The sequence below is a fragment of the Haliotis rubra genome, unplaced genomic scaffold (assembly GCF_003918875.1).
Source record: "Haliotis rubra isolate DU_JTF1 unplaced genomic scaffold, ASM391887v1 Scf1155, whole genome shotgun sequence".
Lineage (NCBI taxonomy): Eukaryota > Metazoa > Mollusca > Gastropoda > Lepetellida > Haliotidae > Haliotis > Haliotis rubra.
The window spans coordinates 260,215-276,513 of record NW_025765065.1 but is presented as its reverse complement, the minus strand read 5'-3'; the positions used below and the strand labels follow the sequence as shown (position 1 = coordinate 276,513).

At 43.2% G+C, this 16,299-nt stretch overlaps 2 protein-coding genes across 2 annotated transcripts; both read right to left on the bottom strand.

Moving 5' to 3' along the window:
* Positions 1 to 1,875: 1,875 nt before the first annotated feature.
* On the bottom strand, positions 1,876 to 4,208 carry LOC124255566 (receptor-type tyrosine-protein phosphatase epsilon-like; the record flags this gene model as incomplete). The annotated part of the gene is made up of 5 exons (XM_046689497.1): positions 4,033 to 4,208; positions 3,603 to 3,747; positions 2,708 to 2,843; positions 2,404 to 2,448; positions 1,876 to 1,945 (listed from the first exon to the last, which is right to left on the bottom strand). Coding segments are annotated over exons 2-5 (355 nt in total), but the record flags the coding sequence as incomplete, so codon positions are not given.
* Positions 4,209 to 5,385: 1,177 nt separating this feature from the next.
* LOC124255495 (protein draper-like) lies at positions 5,386 to 13,573 on the bottom strand. Its single transcript, XM_046689430.1, has 10 exons — positions 13,543 to 13,573; positions 9,445 to 9,594; positions 8,371 to 8,520; positions 8,093 to 8,230; positions 7,764 to 7,901; positions 7,089 to 7,227; positions 6,680 to 6,790; positions 6,193 to 6,280; positions 5,748 to 5,944; positions 5,386 to 5,433 (listed from the first exon to the last, which is right to left on the bottom strand). The coding sequence occupies exons 2-9, from the start codon at positions 9,536 to 9,538 to the stop codon at positions 5,927 to 5,929; spliced, it is 876 nt and encodes a 291-aa protein (XP_046545386.1). The 5' UTR covers positions 9,539 to 9,594; positions 13,543 to 13,573; the 3' UTR covers positions 5,386 to 5,433; positions 5,748 to 5,926.
* Between the last annotated feature and the right edge of the window lie 2,726 nt (positions 13,574 to 16,299).

Sequence of the window (16,299 nt, the reverse complement as noted above, 5' to 3'; positions counted from 1 at the left end):
ATGTGTATTGGTACACGTAATACTAAGTATTGTAAGCTATTGAATGACTAGTTGTATTGGTACACGTACTAAGTATTGTGTTATTGAATGACTATGCATTGGTACACGTATCACTCAAGTATTGTGTTATTGAATGACTATGTGTATTGGTACACGTAATTAGTATTAGTGTTATTGAATGACTATGCGTGTATTGGTACACGTACTAAGTATTGTGTTATTGAATGACTATGTATTGGTACACGTACTAAGCATTGTGTTATTGAATGACTATGTGTATTGGTACACGTACTAAGTATTGTGTTACTGAATGACTATGTGTATTGGTACACGTACCTAAGTAATGTGTTATTGAATGACTATGTGTATTGGTACACGTACTAAGTATTGTGTTAGTGGATTGGCTATTGTAATATTGAATTACTGTGTGCATTGAAAGACGTACTAAGTATTGTGTTATTGAATGACTAGTTGTATTGGTACACGTACTCAAGCATTGTGTTAGTGAATGACTATGTGTATTGGTACACGTACTAAGTATTAAGTGTTATTGAATGACTAGTTGTATTGGTACACGTACAGGCATCATCACAGCTAGGATATCCGTGCGTCCGTTCACCCAACACGACCTTTTGCGTCTTTTACCTGAGATGAGAAATAGAGAGTGCATAATCAGATAGAGCCATGGGTTCCCACTCTGTCTCTGTTAATCGTGAACTGTACCCTCTAATTTCACAATTACCCAAATTCTGAATGATGTATCAATATTTGAAGAAATGTTTCTTCTTCCTGCCAATCGAAGACAATGTAAGCACTACAACTCTTCGTACTGAATTACTGAACGTGATAGCAAATATGTGTAACGGTGCAGATTATAGCATATTCTTACCTGCCTTATCTCGCTGTATATCGGATTTGACTCTCTACAAACCCAAAGAATGCGAACATGTATATTCATATGCCCCTACAACATGGGATACTTTGACGATGCAAGTCATAGATGCGAGGTAAAATGTATGGAAGGGATCAGCGTGAATGAGTGAGTCAGCCAGTTTACAGTTTGTTGTCCACCTATGTCAGGAAGTTAAAGCTTGACGTGGAGGAAAGTGCTGGACGTAATGGAGGCGTTTGAAATCTACTGCCTTAGTGGCACTACCACTGGTATGGTGACGACGAAACACAACACAATATGACAATATGGGATTCAAACCCATACCACAGGTTCCTGTCATGACTAAGGAACCATAACATAGTGAATTACTGCTCGTTCTACGAGATTACAAAGGCGCTTATGGTGCCGCTTTAGAACATATTCTTGTTTATTAAAACCCAAATTTCCTCGTTAATTCTCTCTCACTCTCACTGTTTTGTTTCCGCAATTTCGAAGGTTTTTTCTGGTTAATTATTGCATTTCTGTAGCTTGATTGATTATTTTCTTCGTAATTCAATAAATTCAGCGAAATTTTTTTACTTTTGAAAATATTTTTTATATAAGGAGAGAAAAAAAACCAAAACATAAATTAAATTATATAATTGTCAAAAGGAATTTGGGAATCTGTTTTAGCAAAAGCATGAAAGGGCAATAATGGAAGCAAGGATAAACTTTTCGAAATTGTCAACTTTTGAAATAAAGGGACAGATTTTCTAATACATCAGTCAAGGTAGACAGTGATTCTTCAGTTATTCATTGTCAATATATCATCATTTGTGTTTTGCCAGAACAATGTTCTCTATTTGTATCTGTACATATATCTCTTTAACCAGAAACTGTCGGACAACCACCTGTATCAGTCTCGGTACGAACACTGTCTTCCTTTCCCCATTGTTTAACAAAGTCCAGGTGGTAGGAACGTATCTCCCATCTCGTGAACATACTGTCTGGAATCCTCACATACAACCCACCGTCTGAACCTCGTACAGAGTCGTACACACAGGCATACTGCTCCTGCAATACACAACACATACAACCCACCGTCAGAACTCTCGTAAGTCAATACAGGATGGCAGCGTCACGTGTCAGAACCTCGTACACCGTCAGAACTGCTCGCAATACAGATACAACGTCGTACAACGTCGTACACAGGACATACAACCCACCGTCAGAACTCCTGCAATACACACATGATAGCGTCAGATGACATACAACCCACCGTCAGAACTCTCGTCGTGTACAGGGTGGTGTGCAATACACAGACATACAAACCCCACTGTCCCGTACAGCAATACAGATGACAGCGTCACATACAACCCACCGTCAGAACTCGTACAACGTCGTGTCACACAACCCAACGCATACGACAGCGTCACATACAACCCACAGACATACTACACATGACAGGCATCCGAACTCGTACAGGGTCGCACACAGACATACTCATTCTCTGGACAGTGAATACAACCCACCGTCAGAGCCTCGTACAGAGTCGTGTTCACACAGGCATACTGCTCCTGCAATACACATGACAGCGTCACATACAACCTACAGTCAGAACCTCGTACAACGTCGTGTACACACACGCATACTGCTCCTGCAATACAGATGGCAATGTGACATATGCTTGCAGACAAATAAGTATATCCATTATATACATACAGTGACATGGCTATGATACCTAGCTGTTATTCAAAGTAATGCAATCGACAAGATATTTGTATAATCCAAAATACAATTGCCATTTTGAGATTATGAAACGTATTGGCGTCCTACCTTCGTCTGAATCATGTTTCTCCTCTGACGTCTCATGTCACATGCGAACCTGAACACATCAACTTTCCGGTCACTCAGAGCCCTGTCGAGCAGGTAATCCAGCGCGATATAGGTTCCAGTGCGACCTATCCCAGCGCTGAGGACAATAGAGAGCAAAATCAATCTCGACTGACAGGATGAAAAATGAGAAACAATTATACGAATGAATGACAGATTATCAGTGAAGACACCGGGTGTTAACGGAAATGGAAAGCATTTCAATCCCTATCGTCAGTACCAGCCAATTTGCGTATGAATGTAAGTATTTGTTGTCTAAAGCCACATGGCGTTTCTCCGGCCATGCTAGCTACGGCGGTCTTTAAACAATCGAATCCTGAACAGACAGTCAAGTTATGGACCGGAAATACGGCGACAAGATAGAGCATTAAACTGAAGTAAGTGGACACTGTTAACCTTCTCCTCTTCTATTCCACGGTTCATTAACACCATCAATGTTGTAGCATGCTGAATATCCCGGCCATCCTCAGTGAACAGGCCGTCTATACTAGCCCATGGTATTTCTCTATCATATACTTGATAATTTGAGTCCTACTGGTACAACACAGTAACAGTTCGAACGTTATTTCATATGAAACCTGTTGGCATACCACAGAAAGCTTAAACTGTTTGCTTGAAGTGCTATTGGTCCCACCCACAAGATTGAACTGTAATATGAATCTTTACACGCACATAACTATGAAGGGTAAGATGTTGTATTCTGGGATCTCACATGCACGTCAACAGCCGCTTTCCTACCCAGCCGGACTACTTGCATGAGCGCGGGAGTTGTACATAAAATATAGTTCCCCATCATCATGATTATATTACAAGAACTGTAGAGTGTCTTCGTACAGACCTACAGTGTACCAACACAGGAGAGTTGTCAGGGTTGGGCGTCTTTCGACCCGCCACAAGAACTCCATCAGGTGAGTTTCGTCTGGAGTTCCATGGTCCGGCCATTTTGTGAAGTGGAACTGGTAGAAAATTCTGTGTTCACCGGTCTGTGAAAAGGAAGAGATTGCCATATGTAATACCAATTATTCTAAATATGCAGAGTTGAGGTTGTGAACATAGAGAGACAATTCTCAGTTTCAGCAATGATTTAATTTGCTTCACTGCAATTATAGAGGAACATGTATTTCCTTTGCCCTAGTTTGAAGTACCAGAAGATACTTACAATCTGCCACTGATCATCTGACAGCCGTCAGTGAGTTATTTCCTGAGAGGAAAGAAAAGTCTGCATCTGTCCATATATACTAACGAAAGATGATGTCATACAGTATTACCTCCTTGACTGTAGCAGTGAGTTCTCTGATGACCCAGCATGCCCTGTGCATGACCTTGGTAACAGTGATAGAAAAGGGTCCCGCTTCAAGGTCAGATGTGTCAGACCAGTAGGGCTCACACTTCACCTGAATGAAGAAAAAATGTTGTCCGCATTGGAGTGAGTAAGTGAGGTAATATGTAACGTCACATCGGCAATATTTCAACCATATCGTGACGAGAACAATTTATTTTACATCAACATTAAAATCAATAAATTTAGAACATAAAAAATCTGTCATGGGAGGACAGTAAAACTATTAGAGTATCACAGCTCTTAATCTAAAACTAGCACGCTATCATAACAAAGATATCACTATAAAGAACAATACAATATAAAACGGGCTATAGATCACCAGCAACTGAAGGCTGATCACCATGCTAGGTACCATAGGGACTTACAGTACTTTGGCTGTCCGCATAGGACAAATGACTAAACACGTGTTAATGTTTATACAGTCACTTAACGGATATACAAGGATATACTTTTCTTTGAAAGCTACACATCAATATAAGTAGTTAGTTTATTCACAAAACTGTTTTACCTTTGCCCATCTCCGTCAAGTTGGTCAGCATGACGATCCTGGTCAAGTTCTTCTGATAGATCATTCTCCAGAAGTCGGCTACAGTCTTCCTGTTCGGTGCTATGATGGTTATAAAAGAAACACAGATTGTATGACTACATGTACATGTTTATATAAAAGCGATATCTTTACTTTTATATCAGAAAGAGATGAATATTATAAAAAGATATGTTATTGATTTCCCATTATGAAGACATGAATGTGTTTTTCACCTTGAGCTGCAATATAGGCTTGCTTCCTCGAAAAGCCCTGAAATATGAGGATCTTTGTAAACATTTCTATTCTCTTCATGACAACAGATGCATCAACCATAAAACATGCGATGATGGATGTAACAAAACAACGAGATTCCCTATCCTGAGATCCTAATTGTTTATTCTGTAAGTCGACACAAAGCAGTAACCCTAACAGTGCATATATATACATGTACACATATATTCAGAACTGTAACAGCTTTACATATGTTTTACACTGTGAGAAAGAATTACAGAGATCTAGTTTACATTAATGTAGCTGGCGTTGATGTAGTCGGAAAATGGATCCCCCGGAAGCTTGTCCAAGACCACTCGGTTGTAGTCATCTGTGATAGACAAGAAAGTGTTTTACTGAGACACCCCCTCTGTATTTGACTGAATATGTGACTGTGATACTTAAGGTTATATTAGGTCCCTGTCAGTGGTGCCAATACTCACACGGGTAATATTGTAGGAATCTGTTTTTGCCTGTGTTCCCTTCAAGCTGAGAGTCTTCATATGTGTGCGTGAATCCAGAGATCAGTCTCTACGTGTTGAAAATTACATACAATCAATACATACACACATATGGAAATCTGTGATATAATAGCATCCCAAGATTAGCACACAAACGAATATAAGTAATTGAAGAGACGTAAGTTTGTTTAACCTGGTAGCTAATAAGTGTAATATGGCAGCAAAATATAGTTTAGGAACCAAAACGATTCGACTCACAGACTGCAGTTGGATGTTAGTGGTTACCGGCAAACAATGCATTAGATCTTAATATGAAACTACACAATGTGATACTGTGTACTATTCCCCCAAAGAACCAGCCGCAATCATGTTAGGATGGAACACCTGGTACTCCTTCTCAAATCCCTGTTTTGTTGCCTGCATGTCTCTGATCTTGTCCCCTAGCTTGTCCACCTCGACCTCCGTCACCATGGCTGGTCCAATGTTGTAGTATGTACCAGCTGTGTTCTTCCCAGATCCATCAGCATCACGCACCGCCTCCTCCTCTTCATCATAACCAGCCTTCACGCTAGGTCCTGCTGCTGTGGAAACACATCACGTATGCCGCTGAGCTCAGTGAAAACAGCCGCATGTCACGTGGTCATTGTAAAATTACTTTTAAACAGTTTCACAATAATATTTTATGTATAGTACTGTACGGTGACAGAACTTACAGACATTCTGTTATTTCCAGACTTAAAATAGAATGGCACCCGCTGTGGTGAATCTCCAGCAAATATAATGCATAACATGCGCGAATATGTTGGGTACCATGATCGTTAGATCTTACCTTGCCGCCCTGGTTCATGTGGTTAAAGGCAGACACGTCCTCATACACAGAATTATCACTTCTTTTCTTGCTGGCATTTCTTTTCCTCCTTGAAATGGCATAAATGTCATATTCATACAATGTTTGGTCAATGAACGTGTTAAACGGATATTTCGACTTAAATAGAAAATAAAAAAAAAAAAGTCATTTTAACCATTTGTCCATTTTGATATTGGGTTAGCACTCGCAGGCTAAATGGCATATATTCTACAGCAATCGGGATGTTTTACATCGCATCCAGCAATATTCTAGCAATTCAGACGCAATTATGATACGATGACATGCATCAAGCATGTCAGCAAGCCACACCACCCGATCTCGTTGGTTGTTGGTCGCTTCCCATCCTGTTACGATGCTTTAATTATTCTTGTAATACGTAATTCCTGCGATGAATAGAATTTAAAAGTTTAGTTTCAAATAACAAGAATGGGATGAATGTGCATGATACCTGTACAGGAAAACTGCTAGAACAGTCACAACAACCACAGCTACAGCAACAACTCCACCAACCGCACCACCAACGACGGCACCATTTCCGGGCGATGCAGATTGACTTTGGCTGAAAATATCGGAAAACAATGCACGCTCGTGTCTGAGTAAATGGGTTTGGTGGAACACACTGTGTAGTTCTGATATTCTACAGTGAATCAGCCTCATGTGGGAGAAACGCCCAGAGGGAAGAGAACAATTAATGTGACTTGGTTTCAGGTGAGTACTGGACAGTGATATATCCTGGTTTCATTTTGATCGAATACCGAACTGAATGCTGTGCAAACTTCAAAGTTACTCAGTAAGGGTGCACATAGAGCTATATTGATGGAAGACACTTGCTATCATTTAACATGTTGACAATCTAACCTTGTTGACAGGTGGTGCTGACCCAGCCTGGACTGCAGCCCTTGAGACAGGTTCCAGTGACATGGTGACAAGGTTCATCGTCCACACAATGTCCACACGTGGAGGAACAGTTAACACCAAACGCCCGTGACTGACATTCTACAATCAATTGTTATATATATATTCCCTTTAAACAAAGCGAGAAAATTGATAACTAAATCCACTGCCTGCAGTACAATGTATATATCATTTTTGATAATCATATGCTCTCAGTATCGTATCCTATGCACTGTTAATGTCCATGGAATTTGATGTTTCTCTTTTGGAATCTTCACTCAAACCTTTCTGTGTGTTTACCTCTTGTTATTACTCACCCGGTGAAGATATCACTGTTTAATAATCTACAATGTTATTGCACATTTATTGTTTACACTTATGACGTCACAATGCTAATACATCTGTCACAATGGTATTAGACCTTGCTTGACTCGCAGAAGCTGAGAGTCATAAACCTGTAGGCAGTTTCTATCAGTTTAAGCTGGAGAGTAATAAACAGAATACTAAACTCACTTCAGCGAAATACCATTTATATATTTCGCTCGTTTGATACCGAATCATTAACTCGTTTTATAAACACAATATTACACGGAAGGTCGTTTAGTATCCAGTATTTATTCAACACCACGTAATCTAACCTTGTTGACAGGTGTCGCTGACCCAGCCTGGACTGCAGCCCTTGAGACAGGTTCCAGTGACATGGTGACAAGGTTCATCGTCCACACAATGTCCACACGTGGAGGAACAGTTAACACCAAACGTCCGTGACTGACATTCTGCAATCAATTGTTTAATATATTATCTTTAAAACCTGAATTGAATTAGATATAAAAATCATATAATCGTAGTATAGTATTCCATGCACTGCTGAAACATTTTCAACTTGATTTTTCTTACAAGGAATCTTTCTAGAGCGGTAACATCTAGAGTGTTTACCTCTTTGTTATTGAACACTGTTTAATCTTACCTTGTTGACAGGTGTCGCTGACCCAGCCTGGACTGCAGCCCTTGAGACAGGTTCCAGTGACATGGTGACAAGGTTCATCGTCCACACAATGTCCACATGTGGAGGAACAGTTAACACCAAACGTATGTGATTGACATTCTACAAGAAAATGGTACCATGTAGTTACGACATCCTTCAGAATGGTTTATTGGGTGGAGTCAAATCAGACAACAGTAAACTATACGCATGTTTCTGTATACTGAAACAGTCTTAGCCTATAGTACGAGAACGTCACATACCCAACATACAGTCCACTCCCTCCCATCCTGGCTGACATCCTCCATCACACCGCCCTGTATCCCGGGGACAGGTGCTCGACTCCTCCTTACACTTCCGGACACTGCAGTTACCATGGCAACCGGGTCCATAATTCACGTTTACTGTACACTCTGAAAGATAATCATCAGGACAAACACTGTAATTGCTGTCAGTGCTCACAGCAAGGAAACAACATACCGGCAACACACCAGAGAGAACTGTTAGTTGTCTTGGCTCCTTGTTCTTGACTTCTAGTTCTTTATATATGTCTGTTGTTTGTTTGTTAGCATATTTGACGCCGTACACTTTGATATTCCCGCTATAGATCTGTGTCCGATAATAAATCGAGTCTGAGCCAGACAATCAGCTGATTGATAATTACATGCAAAGGTAGGTACGATGACACCTAGTCCACCCAGTAGCGGAATCTGACCACTAGGTCACTATCCCTTTACCACGAGTAAAGGTTGTTGGGGATGAAGTCTAACACCATCAGCTAGAACAAGTCTGTTGCACGCTCATGGCGTATGATGACGAGAACGATAAAATTGACTCAGTTACAGATAACTGAAATGTCTCCTGTCGTCTACATTACGGAACCTCATGCCAATTTTAACTGCCTTGGGAAACTGAGTTTGTGTCATATAAGTTGCCTAAAAATGGAATAACTTCTTTGAGTGGCATTTTAGAAGCTGGAAATACAAAATGACTGTTTATGGATAGCAACTTGCAAATGTTATTACACATAACATTTGTCATATTGCAAATAAGGAATGTTCTGATATATTATCCCTTGACAGAATTATTTTGCCGTTGTAGACACCTTTTCCTGGTCCCACAAACGTGCGATTTTGATTACTGAACGCCTGGAAGCTAAAATATCGGATGACTACAATGGACACCGCTTCCTTCTTATACGAATCGCACGTTACAGCAAATACACGTATTGCATTGTCATTATCGTAATTTAAAATTCCATAAATCATTTACACATAGGATCTTCAGATATGTTTATGAAGGCACTACACTTACACATATGTGATATTGTGACATACCTGATGTACAGTCCTCTCCCTCCCACCCTGGCTGACATCCTCCATCACATCGGCCTGTATCCTGGGGACAGGTGCTCTCATATCCCTGGCACATCCGGGTACTGCAGTTTTTATCACACCCAACACCATATTCCACACCATCGACACATTCTGGTGGAATATTCAGACAGAAAACATTTGCATAAGAGGTGTTGCATCATTCTGTATTAGCCAATTGTGTCATTAATTTAGCTTTTCAATGTAGCAAGGACTGGACCCACTATCCCTGGAACCTACCAAGTATATGATGGTCGTGATAGCGAGGCACAGACATACGTGCATCTTAGGTCTGTTTGGATGTGTCGGGGAATTGTATGTGTATTTTATTTAGCTATTATTCATCTCTAAATCAATATTATAATAAGAAGGCAACAACAATGATAACATAGTTATGGCCAAGATTTAGGTTGTACATCTTCAAGTTGTATTTATGTATTATGTTGTACATGTAACATCTCGACACAATGACGGTTTGCTGCAGAAGGCTGTCAAACCACTCTTCATTTGTTTGTCTCTGAAAACAACATATATTATAATACTATATACGATAATACTGTACTAAAGAGATAAATAAAACAACATATATTATAATACTATATACGATAATACTGTACTAAAGAGATAAATAAAACAACATATATTATAATACTATATACGATAAAACTGTACTAAAGAGATAAATAGAACAAATAAGAACCCTATCTATGAAATAATAGGATTTCATTTTCTTCTTAAAAATATATAAGTGGGCGCAGTCTGGCGGATCCGTTTTCGCTGGGGCCCCTTTTTCCGTGTCCCACTACGTCCATCTGAGTGAGTGATTTAAGATTTTAAGTCACATCGGCAATATATGATCAGCCATATCGTGACTAAATCAAATTATAGATTTATAATCATTAAAAGTAAATTTTAAACACCTGTCAACGAAGGACAGTAAGCACAGATATGAAACTAGTAGTTAAATCAAAATACTTTAACTATAGAAGACAATACAACATAAAACCGGGCTGTAGATCGCCAACAACTGAAGGTAGATCACCATACTATGGACCATGGGGACTTACAGTACTTTTTGCTACCTGCATGGACCCTACTATCCCCATCCTAACAGAAATTTACATGACCGACCTGGAAGATAAGGCCCTAGAAAGTGCACCCTTCAAACCTTCCTGCTGGTAATCGCAAAGTGGATGACACCTTCGTCATCCTCCAACCTCAGCAAGATCCAAAGCAGCTCCTCGCCCATCTCAACAACCAACATCCCCGCATCAAATTCACCATTAAAACAGAGCAGAACAACCAACTACCTTTCCTTGATGTCCTTATATCCCGCACCTCCTGCAACCAACTCCAGACCTCCGTGTACGGAAAGCCTACCCATACGGATCAATACATCCACTACAACTACAACCACCCCCTAAAGTCAAGACCGGCGTCATCTCTACATTGACCAGAAGAGCCAAAACATCTGCTCAACAAACCTACAAGAAGAAATTGAACACCTAAGGAAAGTCTTTGTAGAACGCAACCACTACCCACCTGAAATAGTCAACAGAACCATCGAAGCAACGCTTTCACCTCCTGCCAAAAGATCTAAACCAGAATCAGCCCCCATCAAGATATCCAATCCCTACATAGGTAAACCATCACATCCAATCAGCCGACTCCTGAAACAACAGGCAGGCATAGACACAACCTTCTCGGCGTCCTCCACCCTCAACAACCTCCTCCCTCCATGCCAACGGAAGAAAACAACCCACCGTCAACAACAACAACCCGAAATGTGTTATTTATAAAATAAGCTGTGATTGTGGACAAAGCTACATAGGTGAAACATCCTGACCCATCAACACCCGAGTCAAAGAACATCGCACCTCTGTTGCTAACTCCGACACCAAATCAGCTATCTCTGACCACATCAAAGCAAACCCCAATCACCAAATAGAGTGGTCCGACTTCACCATTCTCGCCAACAACCAAACGGACTTCACTAAACGCAAGCTCACCGAAGCCATTCACATCAAACGCCATAAGTCCACCATCAACCGTGACCAAGGATACTTCATTCCATCAGCTTATGATCCACTCCTCCACAAAGCCCAATCTATTGTATAAACATCGCACCTATTGTATAAACATCCTCTTCATTGTACCACTCCTGTATTTATACATCTCTGGCTTCCATTCACTATCCTTTGTGTACTCACTGGCTTCATCAGCTAACTGCTTAACCAATTATGGCAATTATGTTGTTTCCTTTGTCAATTACAATGTATGTAGTTTCATTGTTATACACAGTATAAATATGCAGCTCCTCCACTTCATGTATCACTCTTGCTTGACAACGGCACAAGAATCTGTATTGAAACGTCGCACTCACGAAATAAAGAAGTTGTTATCCATAAAAACTTGTTCCATATCATAAATTTATCAATCAACCTTCAGTTCTTTTAAACACTCAATGATAATATGAACGATATAATGACAATTATCTATATTAAAAAGATCCTTCAGAGTTTTAACATTGAAAAATTTAACTCAGGTGATGGAAAAATGAATACAGTCAAGCAGGACATGCTTCAGGACATCACTTCACCGTGATTCCCTGCAGTTGATATCACAAAGGATACAAAACCCTGAGACATTTTTGTAACACAGTCTACATCCCCCAGCCGGCACTACAGCCCATGGTTCCTACCTGTAATACAGCCTACATCAATCCAGCCGGCACTACAAACCCATGGTTCCTACCTGTAACACAGTCTACATCCTTCCAGCCGGCACTACAGCCCATGGTTCCTACCTGTAACACAGTCTACATCCTTCCAGCCGGCACTACAGCCCATGGTTCCTACCTGTAACACAGTCTACATCCTTCCAGCCGGCACTACAGCCCATGGTTCCTACCTGTAACACAGTCTACATCCTTCCAGCCGGCACTACAGCCCATGGTTCCTACCTGTAACACAGTCTACATCCTTCCAGCCGGCACTACAGCCCATGGTTCCTACCTGTAACACAGTCTACATCCTTCCAGCCGGCACTACAGCCCATGGTTCCTACCTGTAACATACAGTCTACATCCTTCCAGCCGGCACTACAGCCCATGGTTCCTACCTGTAACACAGTCTACATCCTTCCAGCCGGCACTACAGCAGCCCATGGTTCCTACCTGTAACACAGTCTACATCCTTCCAGCCGGCACTACAGCCCATGGTTCCTACCTGTAACACACAGTCTACATCCTTCCAGCCGTTACAACAGCCCATGGTTCCTACCTGTAATACAGTCTACATCCTTCCAGCCGGCACTACAGCCCATGGTTCCTACCTGTAATACAGTCTACATCCTTCCAGCCGGCACTACAGCCCATGGTTCCTACCTGTAACACAGTCTACATCCTTCCAGCCGGCACTACAGCCCATGGTTCCTACCTGTAATACAGTCTACATCCTTCCAGCCGGGCACTACAGCCCATGGTTCCTACCTGTAATACAGTCTACATCCTTCCAGCCGGCACTACAGCCCATGGTTCCTACCTGTAATACAGTCTACATCCTTCCAGCCGGCACTACAGCCCATGGTTCCTACCTGTAATACAGTCTACATCCTTCCAGCCGGCACTACAGCCCATGGTTCCTACCTGTAATACAGTCTACATCCTTCCAGCCGGCACTACAGCCCATGGTTCCTACCTGTAATACAGTCTACATCCTTCCAGCCGGCACTACAGCCCATGGTTCCTACCTGTAACACAGTCTACATCCTTCCAGCCGGCACTACAGCCCATGGTTCCTACCTGTAATACAGTCTACATCCTTCCAGCCGGCACTACAGCCCATGGTTCCTACCTGTAACACAGTCTACATCCTTCCAGCCGGCACTACAGCCCATGGTTCCTACCTGTAACACAGTCTACATCCTTCCAGCCGGCACTACAGCCCATGGTTCCTACCTGTAACACAGTCTACATCCTTCCAGCCGGCACTACAGCCCATGGTTCCTACCTGTAATACAGTCTACATCCTTCCAGCCGGCACTACAGCCCATGGTTCCTACCTGTAACACAGTCTACATCCTTCCAGCCGGCACTACAGCCCATGGTTCCTACCTGTAATACAGTCTACATCCTTCCAGCCGGCACTACAGCCCATGGTTCCTACCTGTAACACAGTCTACATCCTTCCAGCTGGCACTACAGCCCATGGTTCCTACCTGTAATACAGTCTACATCCTTCCAGCTGGCACTACAGCCCATGGTTCCTACCTGTAACACAGTCTACATCCTTCCAGCCGGCACTACAGCCCATGGTTCCTACCTGTAATACAGTCTACATCCTTCCAGCCGGCACTACAGCCCATGGTTCCTACCTGTAACACAGTCTACATCCTTCCAGCCGGCACTACAGCCCATGGTTCCTACCTGTAATACAGTCTACATCCTTCCAGCCGGCACTACAACCCATGGTTCCTACCTGTAATACAGTCTACATCCTTCCAGCTGGCACTACAGCCCATGGTTCCTACCTGTAATACAGTCTACATCCTTCCAGCCGGCACTACAGCCCATGGTTCCTACCTGTAATACAGTCTACATCCTTCCAGCCGGCACTACAGCCCATGGTTCCTACCTGTAATACAGTCTACATCCTTCCAGCCGGCACTACAGCCCATACCTACCTGTAATATAGTCTACATCCTTCCAGCCTGCACTACATATGGTTCCTACCTGTAACACAGTCTACATCCTTCCAGCCGGCACTACAGCCCATGGTTCCTACCTGTAATACAGTCTACATCCTTCCAGCCGGCACTACAACCCATGGTTCCTACCTGTAATACAGTCTACATCCTTCCAGCTGGCACTACAGCCCATGGTTCCTACCTGTAACACAGTCTACATCCTTCCAGCCGGCACTACAGCCCATGGTTCCTACCTGTAACACAGTCTACATCCTTCCAGCCGGCACTACAGCCCATGGTTCCTACCTGTAATACAGTCTACATCCTTCCAGCCGGCACTACAGCCCATGGTTCCTACCTGTAACACAGTCTACATCCTTCCAGCCGGCACTACAGCCCATGGTTCCTACCTGTAATACAGTCTACATCCTTCCAGCCTACCTGTAACACAGCACATCCTTCCAGCCCATGGTTCCTACCTGTAACACAGTCTACATCCTTCCAGCCGGCACTACAGCCCATGGTTCCTACCTGTAATACAGTCTACATCCTTCCAGCCGGCACTACAGCCCATGGTTCCTACCTGTAATACAGTCTACATCCTTCCAGCCGGCACTACAGTCCATGGTTCCTACCTGTAACACAGTCTACATCCTTCCAGCCGGCACTACAGCCCATGGTTCCTACCTGTAACACAGTCTACATCCTTCCAGCCGGCACTACAGCCCATGGTTCCTACCTGTAACACAGTCTACATCCTTCCAGCCGGCACTACAGCCCATGGTTCCTACCTGTAATACAGTCTACATCCTTCCAGCCGGCACTACAGCCCATGGTTCCTACCTGTAATACAGTCTACATCCTTCCAGCCGGCACTACAGCCCATGGTTCCTACCTGTAATACAGTCTACATCCTTCCAGCCGGCACTACAGCCCATGGTTCCTACCTGTAATACAGTCTACATCCTTCCAGCCGGCACTACAGCCCATGGTTCCTACCTGTAATACAGTCTACATCCTTCCAGCCGGCACTACAGCCCATGGTTCCTACCTGTAATACAGTCTACATCCTTCCAGCCGGCACTACAACCCATGGTTCCTACCTGTAATACAGTCTACATCCTTCCAGCCGGCACTACAGCCTATGGTTCCTACCTGTAATACAGTCTACATCCTTCCAGCCGGCACTACAGCCCATGGTTCCTACCTGTAACACAGTCTACATCCTTCCAGCCGGCACTACAGCCCATGGTTCCTACCTGTAATACAGTCTACATCCTTCCAGCCGGCACTACAGCCCATGGTTCCTACCTGTAACACAGTCTACATCCTTCCAGCCGGCACTACAGCCCATGGTTCCTACCTGTAATACAGTCTACATCCTTCCAGCCGGCACTACAACCCATGGTTCCTACCTGTAATACAGTCTACATCCTTCCAGCCGGCACTACAGCCCATGGTTCCTACCTGTAACACAGTCTACATCCTTCCAGCCGGCACTACAACCCATGGTTCCTACCTGTAATACAGTCTACATCCTTCCAGCCGGCACTACAGCCTATGGTTCCTACCTGTAATACAGTCTACATCCTTCCAGCCGGCACTACAACCCATGGTTCCTACCTGTAACACAGTCTACATTCTTCCAGCCGGCACTACAGCCCATGGTTTCTACCTGTAACACAGTCTACATCCTTCCAGCTGGCACTACAACCCGTGGTTCCTACCTGTAATACAGTCTACATCCTTCCAGCCGGCACTACAGCCCATGGTTCCTACCTGTAATACAGTCTACATCCTTCCAGCCGGCACTACAACCCATGGTTCCTACCTGTAACACAGTCTACATCCTTCCAGCCGGCACTACAGCCCATGGTTCCTACCTGTAACACAGTCTACATCCTTCCAGCCGGCACTACAGCCTATGGTTCCTACCTGTAATACAGTCTACATCCTTCCAGTCGGCACTACAACCCATGGTTCCTACCTGTAACACAGTGTACATCCTTCCAGCCGGCACTACAGCCCATGGTTCCTACCTGTAACACAGTCTACATCCTTCCAGCCGGCACTACAACCCATGGTTCCTACCTGTAACACAGTCTACATCCTTCCAGCCGGCACTACAACCCA